This window comes from Hippoglossus stenolepis, chromosome 9 (genome assembly GCF_022539355.2).
Source record: "Hippoglossus stenolepis isolate QCI-W04-F060 chromosome 9, HSTE1.2, whole genome shotgun sequence".
NCBI classification, from domain to species: Eukaryota; Metazoa; Chordata; class Actinopteri; order Pleuronectiformes; family Pleuronectidae; genus Hippoglossus; species Hippoglossus stenolepis.
The window spans coordinates 8,449,277-8,461,568 of NC_061491.1; the positions used below are offsets into that span (position 1 = coordinate 8,449,277).

Sequence of the window (12,292 nt, forward strand, 5' to 3'; positions counted from 1 at the left end):
CATTGCAAAGCAGAATGGATGTAGAGCAGGGCGTGACCAAAACGTATGAATCAGAGTAGGTGCACGCTTAGACCAGTCACTACTACTGAAGTACAGTAACTAAGTAAATGTACTTTATTACATCAAAGCAGGTCAAAGACGTACTCATTTTAAAAACCTTATGTACTGCTGTTTAATCTATTAGAATACTGTATATTTTATAAGATTATATTTTTTATATGCAAAGTAAAAAAAATCAACAGTTGAACTTGAAAGCATTTTTCAGAAGACTTTGTAGTAAGTTATTTATGGAGGAAGATTAATTAAAGTCAAATTCAAGTCTTTACACATCTAAGAACTTAATTTTCTAACATGTAACCTTGAGGGCTCATGGGAGTTATGTAAGAAGCTCATGAAAGAGACGCAGTGTGAATTTCTTCAGTGCAGCAGATCCCTGATCAGTGGCAGCTCAGCTTTTCATCACGATCACAGTAACTGCAGAATTAACATGGATACCTACTGTAGGTTTAATGTCTTATTTTGTTTGATCCATGCAGAATTATGAAAAACAGTATCTCCTCCAGAATTATCTGTCAAACACATTCAAATATATGTAAAATATGCTTATACTGCCCCCTTGTGGTACGTTATCTTTATTACTTTGAATCTATCAAATAGTCCCGAGGAGCATAATAAGTAGAAAGTGTGAGAAGGAACATCAGACACAAACACACAGCAACAAGTACCAGCACTCTGAGACCATGAATGGCAATAAGCTTTTTATTTAAACATTAAGGCAGTGTCTTTTTTGTTTTTCATTTTTACACTGCTATCCACAAAGCTTGCTGGTGGGCATGTAGAATTTAACCATGTGAATTTTTTTTTTTTCTTTTTTGTAATACCAACCTTGAAGCAAGCCACATAAATATTTACATCTCTTCAGTTTTATATACAATCCTTGCTATTATACAGTGGGTTATAATAAAAAAAATCATTATGCACAAAAATTGTTGAACAATGTACTGTTAATGTTAATCCCCCCACCCACCCTTGGACAGTCCAGGGATCTCATCAAATGTCAACTTTGTTTTTTACGTTTGAATGATTATTTTTTGATTCATAATGACACAGGTGTGTACTGAGCACAAAAACTGCAGAGAAAAAAACTAAATGGATGTATATCATCTCAGTATATATATTTTTAAAAACTCCTATGGGTCTGCCATCAGTTCAGGGGACAGCTGGATATGGCTTAGTCTGTTTATAGTCACAATCTTTGATTTCATCAGTCGATAATGATAAACACACACAGAGAGCAATGTAAATGAAGCCTGGCTGTATTTTTGCTTTGCCTGATGAGACGACAAACCCTCCATCAGTCTGGGTAGAAAAAAAGAATAGGAGCTAAAACAAGGCTGAGATGTGCTCTGTGCAGGGACGTAGGATGAAGGAAGGAGAGGAGGTATTCCTATAACAGTCATCATGTTGTGACATAAAGAAACATCTTTTGTCTAATCTACCAAATAAACTCACTGGCGTCGGTACAGTGTGCAGTCAGGGGACAGAAATGTCCCTGGCTGCACAACGTCACAAATCCAGCAACAATCATTTACAGAAAGTGGTGACTGTAAAAAAAAAAAGAAGTAAAAAGCGAAAACATGTCAACTGCGATACAAAAAAACTACCAGAATGCTTTTGAAAGCCTCTCCCCTCAACTTCCTGGAACCCGTACAAACACAGGAGGAGCAATGAAGTACACTTGAAGTATGTCAAAGGTGTCATAGCTGAGGAAACATTTGATGCAGGCCCATGTCGGCTGTCCTGTGATACAGCATTGTTATGTTTAGATGATAAATCTAATGAAACAGTTAAAAGCTAAGGCTTTAATGGATTTGAAAGAAGCAACACACAAAAAATACATGTTAAAAAAAAAAGGACGTTTCTTTTGCTTTTTGTTTTCAGATTTCCCTGCATGGACCGTATAAACCCTGGCATGGGGGGCTAAAAGAAAAATTGTGCGTCACTTGGTAACTTCAGTACTGTATATGTAAAATAAATGGCACTTAACACTAGGAATATCTCACAACTGTACAAAATCTGCCTGGATGAGGAGCTGAGTCTCAGGTCCAACACCAGGCAGTAGGTCAGAGGTCAGACTGTCACAACAGCTCAGACGGGATTCCAGCGGGTCGGCTGAAGCCGACGCCCCCATGGACTAAGGGGTCATACAAAGATGGCTTTTTTTGTTACCTCTTTTAATGCGAGCAAACTCCGTGTGATGCTGCAGGATTTGACTTTAAGCAGCTTTAATGTCGGTCTGCACCTGCTCGAAGCGGCTGATTCGTCGTTCACTGAAATGTGATTGTCGCTTTGAGTGTGAGAGCGCTAAATAATGTTGGTGCTGAGACCAAAAATAAACAGGTAGGTGGGATTTCTATGCTGTTCTCGAGTCCATTTTTCACCTGCCCCAGGAAACACAGATTCTTAAAAATGCCATTGTGAACAGACTGACAGGTAAGTGCTTAATATCCAAAAACAGTTTCAACAAACACAGACATGGTTAATATAAAAACAGTGAGAAAGTGTCACTGGTCTCAGTGCCATCCATCTGGCAAATCATCTCTCCCCATGTGCCTGAAGTCAGCAGGCCTTCGCTATTCTCCAGGACCCTCCCAAATATATGACGACATCAGGGATGAACAGCACGTTTACCTTGTAAACCAATGATATGACCCTCTCACATAACAATCACAGTCCCCCGCCCCCCTAAAAGATACACCATTGCAGATAAGAGACAACGAATGACGCCATTAAAATGTACTTAAGTTCTCAGCTCACATTCCAAAACACAGGACTGGACTGAATTTAAAAAGGGGGAAAAAGAAAGAGCCAAAATAAGAAAAACTAGATGTTGATTCTCCTCTCGTCTTCTCGCACTTTTTCTCTTAGGGGTAGCAGTGCACAGGCCGCCTGCACCTGGAGTTCACCATGAAGAAACTCCCTGTGCGGGCTGCTGCTCTCAGGTCAGATCTGTGGTGCAAATCTGTCTCTAGAACAGCAGTCATCGGGCTCCTGACCAGACCAACAGCACGACCTCAGAGTCCCTTCCACACGCGTGTCAGCACATTAGATCGGCTCAACCACAAGGTGCAGGTCAGTGTGTCTGTATTGATAAGGCCAGTGAGGAAAAGTAGTTCAGTTTTTTTTTTTAAAGAAAGAAAAATGAAAAACAAGTGATTTGTCCTTTAGAGTCATCCTGGAGTGATGCAGGACACCTAAAGGCACAAACACACACACACGGAGCAGCATTGATCCAGCTCGTCCCTGCTTGGTCTCTCAGGTGTGTGAGGAGATGACTCCATCTTTTCTTGAGGACTGACGGAGGAAATGCAGAGTGGAATGGTGTGGGTAGATTAGCAGGCGCCTCAGCAGGTGTGTGTGTGTGTGTGTGTGTGTGTGTGTGTGTGTGTGTGTGTGTGTGTGTGTGTGTGTGTGTGTGTGTGTGTGTGTGTGTGTGTGTGGGGCTGCAGCAGCACAGAGGCGGTTGACTGTTGGCGGGGGCCTGTTGTACGGAGGCATTTTGGGTCACTCGCTGTCAGACAGGGTCTCGTACTGAGACATGAGCAGAGGCTTGGGCTCCTCCTCCCAGGAGCGGCCCTGTCCAGGTCCTGACCCTGGGCCCTGGCCCCCCGGCTGGCCGGAGGAGGGGGAGGGAGCGGATACCGTCCCGCTGGGGAAACGCATTATCAGCGGGTTGCAGGGGAATGGAGTTGGAGCTGAACCTGCAGAAAACGCAGAGGGACAGAATCGATATAATGTATTTGAGACTTTTTGTCCTTTTACAGACTATTCCAAAAGCAGATAAGCAACGCTAACAGGAAATCAATCGGAGTTGAAAAATAAGTTGTGTACCTGTGGATGAAGGCCGGTCCTCCCACACACGGTTGGTGAGGGGAGTTCGTCTGTTGCAGTCGCCCTCAGAGTGGACTGAGGACACAGAAGACGGTCTCTCCCCCCCTGACAGACCTGGTCCTGGGGATTTGGCTTTGCGGCTGTTGGAGCGTCCGCTGCCCTTTGACGACTTTCCTCCACCTGCAAACAGAGGAGGCAGGAGTCAGGTTTTAACCAACAGACTAACATGCTCTTGTGTAAATCATTGCCAGATCTATTTGGAGCTCTGAGAATAATAGGGAACCTACTTTACCAGTGAGTCAAATGTTTAACTATCGATGACAGACTAAAGAATTAACTTTGAGAGGAGAATAAAGAATATGCTTATTCACCTTCTTGCAGAGAGTAAGATGAGAAAATCAATAGCACTCATGTCTGGCCATAGGAAGCTACTGCCAGAAGACGCTTACTTCATTTTAGCATAAAGACTGACAGCAGGGAGGAAATATCCTGGCAACAGAAACCATGTCAACAAGATAAAATACAGATGTGTGTGAGGATTTCACACCTTGAGAGAAACAGTCCTCGGCACGTCCGTCAGCAGAAACGTTGGAGCCCATCGTGTTAGCAGCGTTGGTCCGTTCCTCAGCCTGATCATCATATTTGCCCATCAAGGCCTTTCTGATAATGGCCTCCAGGCCTATCGAGTTACCAGGGGCCTCTGGAGTTGAGTGGCTGCGGACACTCACAGTACCTGTGAAAGGAGCGAGGAGTTAGACCAGTTCAATTTAAAGAGAGACAGGAAGTACAGAGTGCAACCATGAGCAGGGACAGAGGGCATGAAGCAGAAGATACAGCAAAAAGAGAAAGGGAGGGTTATGAGCCACAGCAGTGGCATAAACATAACTTATAATATAGTAATATTTTACTCGTACAGCGCGCCTGGTTGATCGTAAGCACCTGTGAGGATTCAATATAAGTTGTTTTCAAATAGTATTTGGTTAATTTCTGTCTAAATACATATACTTCCAGTTTGGGGGCGCCTGGAACCTGACAATTTACCAGTCTATCACCGGACTGCCATTTACAAACAGACAACCAAACACTCACTCGCGGTGAATCCTCCAGATAATCTCCTGCTGTGTTCTCACATGGGCTACTTCTGACATTATCCAGAGTCTTTACTAGGGAGCTGAGAGTTTCTGGAGAATGTCTGCAGCAACTGACTAGGATATTTACGTTCTCGCATACAGCCCCTCCAGAAAATTTCAGGGATTATCCAGAGTTCAGTGCATGTTTGAAAGCAGCTCATGTCTTTGGACTGTGGAAGGAAGTTTGAGCACCTCAAGAAAACCCACAGTCACTGGGAGAACATGCAAACCCAGAATCCTATTACTCGAGTCAACAGCAGTGCTAACCACGGCACCACCCTGGGTATTACATATTGTGGGTTAATGGTGTCTCAAGGCTGTGCAGAGGGTGGGGTTAAGAAGGGGATGGTTTTCTCTTCAGGCCTCTGCCTAGTCTTATTTAATATCACATCATATTTCAGACATGCCCCAGCAATTACACTGTCTGTGTCATGAGGCAACACAGGTCAAGTTCATTTCCTGTGTAAACGCCACCTTGGGACCTAGTATGATTTGGTCTGAAAACACACAGCAGAGAGTGGCTGATGCATGTGCTCTAAATCAGGCCAAAGTCTGCTTTAGCTTTGGACATCAATACGCTCAAATATAAATCAAGCTGCTCCATCTTTCAAGGTGATTGTTATGTAAACAAACTTCAAGCTGCATTATGCATACTGTTGCCATACATGTCTGCACACTGGATGCAATGGGATAGATTACCTGCAGTCGTAGACGCCGGCATATTGAAGATCTCTGTTCCAGGCTGACCAGCATCTGAGAACGCGAACAAGGTGGCTTGTTAAAAGGACATTCTCTTTATCAAAAATCACATGTTTTCTTCTGAACACAACTTTTGATAGGGCACTCTTGCTTGTGCTGAGGTCAGACTTACTGAAATCACTGTCGCTTCCCACCACTGTCATCTTCTTGATCATCTCCTGTTTCTTTGACTTGACGATGGCTGAGGTGCTCTCCGTCAGCTTGCTGAAGAAGGCTGGAGGCTGGGACGTGTTGGGAGGTGAACGGGAGCCCATTCTGTAGGAGGGACACACACAAATTAACACTCCTGTGATATTCACGTGTAAATAGCTAATACCTGCTGTCACTTTAAATATGAATCTGTTCATCTGCCCTCAAACCTGACTGCCACACACACACAAAAATCTGACTTGTGAATGCAAGGTCACTTGGTAACAAATCATTCCTTATTGATGGATTGATAGCTGCTAATAATCTGGACTTTTTGGATGCTAACTGAGACATGGTTGACTCCTGCTGACTCTGCTGCCTTGGTGGAGGCTACACCCCCTGATTTGAACCACCTCCATCTTCTTCATCGTCCCCATGGGAGAGGCGGTGGTTTATCTGTTTTTAAAAAAAAAAAAATTAACGCTTTAAGTGCTCTCTCATTTCCTTTGGTAATTTTATTTCATTTGAAGTCTTGTGCTTTTTAATTTCAGGTCTTGCCCCTTTACAGTTTATTTTAGTTTAAAGACCTCCAAGGTGTAATCATTTTATTACATTCACGTTCCAAAACTATTTATTTCTGAACTTTGATCTATTGTTTTATCCAAGTATGACAAAGTGCATATTCTGGGTGATTCTACGATTCACGTCTGCTTCCCGTCACACCCCATGCCTAGATCTAGCTGAATCCTTCGCTCTACAATCAGTTAAAGATCCCATGCATGCGAAAGGTCATATGATCGACTTGGTACTTTCCTCCGGTCTCTGCCCAGAGAATGTTGAGCTAGTAGATGTATTTGTATCGGACCACAAAACACTTATTTCTAGTCCTCGCCTGGACTACGGTAATGCACTTTGTGCAGTATCAGTCAGAGCTCCATTCCCCGACTCCAACGGGTGCAAAATGCTGCTGCCTGTATTTTAACTGGCACAAAAAAATATGAACACACTGTGTTAGCCCAAATACACTGCCTGCCCGTTTTATTCCGGATTGATTTTAAAATTTGATTGACCATTTTGAATCAACCTTGCTCCAAATTACTTAAAAGATCTATTGACTCCTTATGTGCCCGGGCTGTGGATGCAGCTCTACTGGTTGTTCCCAGATCCCAGCGTTTGACTAAAGGTGACCGGACCTTTGCTGTTCGAGCCCCCAGACTGTGGAACTATTGAAATCAGACAGCAACATCATTACCATCGTTTAAATCTCTTCTTACAACTTCCCTTTATCGCAAAGCATCTATGAAGACTTAGTATGTTGCTGGATTTTATCTTCCCACTCTTGACATTTTACAATTTTTACTTTATTTCACGTCCCAGTGTTTTTATGTTGTTGATCCTTCTGTTGTTTGTATTGTGGTTTTTATTGTTGTTTTAGTTTTTCTTCTCTGTTAAGCTACAAAGTATAAAGCACTTTGTAAACTTGTTAAGAAAAGTGCTATACAAATAAAGTGTATAATTATGTTTTTAAATTTAGTAGTTGGCTTGTCTGATTGGATTCAAATTATTTGCAGAGCAACAAGCATTCAAACAAATATTAGAATTACATCTTAATCCTGGTCTATCAATTTGCATACATGAAAAAAGTAGTAGATTATCTGTCACAGATAAACAGCCGCTTGGTGCGTCTGTCAGAATAATGATCTTAGATTTTTCTAATGCTTTTCTAATACAACAAAGAAGCTCATCTTATTCTTTCAGTGAACAAGGCTAAGGAGCTTACTGTGGATTTTAGAAGGAAAAAGGTGTCCTGATCAAAAGAGAGGAGGTTGTGCAGGCTCGAGTACAAATACCTGGGTGCCACAACAAGCTCAAATGAAATTAGAATATTGATATCATACTAAAGAGGGCTCAGTCTAGATTGTTTTGGCTGCTGGGAGTGACCGTTTTACAGCTCTGAATAACAACAGGATCAATCAGTTGATCAAGAGGCAGGATCCGTTATTGGCCTGATTCCAGGTTCTCTGGAGAGCATCACAGACGAGAGAACCAGAGGGAAGATTATCTGACATGAGACGACCATCCCTTGTACAACACCCTCATACAGAGCAGCAGGAGCGAGCGGCTTCTGTTGCCAAAATGCTCCACTGAAAGACCCAGGATGCCTTTTGTTCCCATAGCAATTAGACTCTTTAATGAGCAACGTTGATGCAATTGTCTTTCCACTCACTGTATGCTGAAAGTTACTCACGCTTCTTGTCTGCAAACTGTTTACACTGGCACATTTGCACCATTGGTCTTTATGATTTGCTTTCACTGATCCTATTACTGCTGTTGCAACAAACTGTTCTTCTTTTAATGACGCTGCCTCCAGTCAATGATTTTGTGTATGTGTCTTTGTCAACATATTGTATGTGTCTGTCTATGGTTGTAAACCAGTTTCCCCTCTGGGGATTAATAAAGTTTCTCTCATCCGGATTTTAGGATGAGAGGATTTAATTTATTTTGCCAAAGCTTTAAGATGGAAAAATATAATAAATATTTCCAAGGTCAATAAAGGAAAGTAAATTAAGAGAAATATAAATTTGATAGAAAATTGAAGACTTGATGAAAGAACACTTTGATATACTGCTTCAATGTGCATTTGTGTGGATCTTGAGAGTTGAATTCGTTTGAACTGAGCAACTAAAATGAAAGGACATCCTACTGTGTAACACAGTAGTAAAATATTATAGTTTGTTCACTTAAGAGTCTCTTTTCCTTTACTTAAAAAGGAAATTATAATCTGAACATTACTTACCAGTAATATTCACAGCAACACAACAAACACTTGGCAGTTGCAGTGATTCTGCATATTGTACGACAACCTAATTACAGTCATGCTTATCTTAACGCTGTGTTCCTGATAAACTGAACATAAATGATCCCAAATAGTTTGATTATATTTGTCTTGAACTGACTTTCTTACGAGTGCAATCTCTACCTTATAAAAACATTTGTTTCTGTGTAGATCTACAATATGTGGGCTTTTACCCTTGCTCTCCCTGCTCATTTGGGTAGGAGGCCCCCCCCTGGATGTCAGGCTCGGAGCTGGCTCCAGCAGGAGACACTGGTTCAATGCCATCATTTGAAACACTGATGGGTGACGTCTTGGGTTGAGGAGGAGACCTGGGGAGAATACCAACAGAATACAATTCAATGAATCCTCGTTTAAATGATTGGTTAAAAGCACAGACAGGAGACAATGTCCACTCAATGCAATAAACAGATGTTTCAGAAAGTGATCTCATTTGACAGTAATTCTTACCGGTCTCTGTTGCGTTCGCCACCAAGGCCTTCTGAGTAGCGTTGACCTTGGGCTGACTCCTGTGAGGTGGGTGGGAGTTGGGAGGCACTGGGTGGACGGGTCAAGTCCAGGACAGGAGAGCCATGGTAGCTTTGCTGTTGCTGGCTCTGCCTGGTGTAGTCTTTAGTTATCACCTCCTGTTTACATCAAGACATAGTCATGTCATGAGATAACACTGCCTGGTATATTCTATTCAGCAGTGTAAAGCCACTTAGAAAACAAGACAAATAATGAGATGATTGTTTATTATGATATTGTGTTGTTTATGACAGTTGTAATACAGTGGTTGAGCAGTCTTACACTGATGTGCTGCGCCAGGGTGACCACCCTCTGGCTGCCTTTAACACAGGGGGACTGGGGCTGTTGGCCTGGAGACAGTCTCTCCTCAGACGGAGGACGGTACAGACTGTGTGGCTCCATCTTTTGTTGAGCTGAGAGTCCAATCCAAAAAACACATGCACGCACACGCAAAGATCACATCCACACATAGATAAAAGTTAGTCTTGTTTTCTTATTGCATCATGACAGAGTTCAAGATAAAACACGTTAATGAGAACATGCACAGTTCAGAAATGCCTGCACTAATATTGGATGTGCAATTAAATGGTGTCATGTAGCAGCTACACATGAAAGCTGAAAGGGCAAGCTTCTCAACAAAAACACTATCAGACAGCGTGTGTGACGAGCTACCACAAGACTCCTAATTATTTATAGTGCACTCGTTGCATTCAGACCCAGCAGAGCTTGGCTCTGACCATTGGTGGTGCTAAAACTGACTGGTTTTCATCAGTGACTCATAAATGAAGAAGTCATAAAGTTGCTTTTTAAATGAAGACCATCTTTACATCACAGACAGACAGTACTGCATTAGAGCCAAAGAAAATACTAATGTCTATACTGTAAGCTATGAATACAAGTAGGTTATGAATACTAATAGTATAAAAGTTAAGCCATGACAGACCCATTCATTGCTGATCATAAATTTATGAAATTACTGTTGAACCATTGTGGGACCAAAACTCTCACTGCATACTCTAGAGAGCACTACTAGCCTGTTTCAAAGCTGTTTTTCCTCTGTGCGTCATCACTCACTATGTGTTTTCTTACACAACTCTTGCTCTATCACAGTATTTATCTCTGGAGAGGATGATGTAAGTCATGGAAGGAGGTAGGGGGCAGGATTGACTGTACGGACTCCCAGAGAGGACAAGTCCCCCAGAGGGACAGGACACTGTGGTGTGTGTTGTTTGGTAACAACGACAGAAGTGACTGGGTTCGTTTCAACAGCAGCTCATAACAGCCTGCGTTTGTCTCTGCGGTCCTGTCTACAAGGTGATGATGTCCTATTAGCGAGTCTGTCTACAAGTCTCATCTGCTCTGAGAAGCATGGTTCCTGTTGAGCGCTGCATATACAGGACTTTATTGACACACAACTGAACGCAGCATGCAGGTGTCACTTGCCCCGCAGTCTTATATAAATACAGATGTGACACATTGTTCTACTAACAGAAACAAACAACACAGTCACATTCCAAATGACGGACAAACTCCCAGAGGCTTGATTGAGAGAGATGTGTTGTGTAGGGTGTGTTTGGGAAAAAATTAAATTAAAATTAAAAACGGCATAAATTACTGTGAGCCATAAATAGGAACATGCAGAGATTTGGAGATCAGACCCTGTAGTACCCCCCTCCCCTGCCACTGGATGGCTGAGTCTCCCCAGTCCTGTCCACGTGCCCCCCTTTCAGCAGCCTCTTTCTGTGAAGCACTGGTTCGGGGGTTCAGGGACCTCAAGGGGATCGGTTTGGTGGTTGGTAAAGTTTTCAATAACATTTAATAAAAGGATGTCTCACACTTATTATCCGTTACCCTTTTGTCATCTGTGTTATATGTGGCCATTGTCCAAAGGTTCAGAAAGATGTGTGGGTAGCTACATGAAGGAGTGCATCATCAGTAGTAAAGTATTAATTACTGGTAAGTAAAGTGTCGACAATTTACTTGTGGTGAAATGTTTTTCAAACTAACCAACCGAAAAAGAGGGAAGAGGGGTGCCACATTATCTATGAAAAGAAAATTAAAATAAGCAGCAAATGATGTTCTGCCTTAATATCCGATCAGCTTTAGCTACCTTAAATGACACCTTAAAGGACACCTAGGATCTTCTTCGTGGAAAAATCAAATGTGTCAAGTTGTTTATTATTATTTCATCAATGTAATATCAATCATATAAACTGCCTCTTTATATTTAATTGTGTCTAATTTGGACAGGTTAGAGGTTTGGTTTTCCAGAGGGCACCCTGGTGGTCTTTAAGTGTGTGAAGAATAACTAATAATAAGACACAAAAATTATAGCATTGAAAGAAAATAATGTAAATGAATTGGGCTGATTTGATAAATGCCAACCACCACAGCGTGCAATAGGCCACAGACTGACGGGGGAGGGTCTAGGTGATGAGGGGGACCCTGGGATCCAGAGCGTCTTACCATCAGTGGCGCTGCTGGCAACAAGCGAGCCCGTCTCTGGCATCCCCGTTTCACAAGAAATTTGACGCATTATAATCGCGTTTATGAAGTTGGCCGCAGTCATGGTGGTCTTACCGAGTGCTCGGAGCTCTTGTTCCTGAATGGACATCGGTTTGTTTTGAGTCTTTTCCCTACTAGGTGTACCGCTTTCTCCACGGCCAGGAGGGTTATCCGACTGGGGGGGCAGCAGGTGCTGGGGCCGGCTTGAAGCCGAGGGATAGGAACCTGGGTATATTCCCCCTGGGCTGAGGCTGCACAGCTTGGGGTCCGATTTAATGGAGGGTCCGTGCTGGTCCTGCATGTGCTTGGGTAGACCTCCCCTGATTTTGCCTCCATCACGGCTCTGCTCTTTGGCTACACTTGAGTCCATGACAGCTGGGTAGGTCTCTGGGGGCATACCTGTCCTTTGGAGGTGGCCAGGATAACCTTGGTAGCGTACTGGTCCCGAGGACATGGACCTGATGAGCCAAACAAAACAAACTTAGTAACCACGGATATAAAAATGTTAATCTTCATG

The 12,292-nt window shown here is 42.7% G+C and overlaps 1 protein-coding gene across 10 annotated transcripts in view; it reads right to left on the reverse strand.

The window, feature by feature from the left end:
• Positions 1 to 743: 743 nt before the first annotated feature.
• ncor2 (nuclear receptor corepressor 2) overlaps positions 744 to 12,292 on the reverse strand; it is an 88,627-nt gene continuing 77,078 nt past the window's right edge. For 7 of the 10 annotated variants that reach the window (XM_047341161.1, XM_035165625.2, XM_035165628.2 and 4 more), the window contains 9 exons: positions 11,737 to 12,233; positions 9,553 to 9,683; positions 9,214 to 9,389; positions 8,940 to 9,074; positions 5,893 to 6,035; positions 5,721 to 5,774; positions 4,439 to 4,624; positions 3,892 to 4,071; positions 744 to 3,761 (listed from right to left, as the gene is read on the reverse strand). In XM_047341161.1, the coding sequence (XP_047197117.1) occupies positions 3,565 to 3,761; positions 3,892 to 4,071; positions 4,439 to 4,624; positions 5,721 to 5,774; positions 5,893 to 6,035; positions 8,940 to 9,074; positions 9,214 to 9,389; positions 9,553 to 9,683; positions 11,737 to 12,233 (1,699 nt within the window). In that variant the 3' untranslated portion in view covers positions 744 to 3,564. The remainder of the gene's footprint in view (positions 3,762 to 3,891; positions 4,072 to 4,438; positions 4,625 to 5,720; positions 5,775 to 5,892; positions 6,036 to 8,939; positions 9,075 to 9,213; positions 9,390 to 9,552; positions 9,684 to 11,736; positions 12,234 to 12,292) is intronic. The other 3 variants (XM_047341160.1, XM_047341159.1, XM_035165631.2) reach the window with 1 other exon arrangement.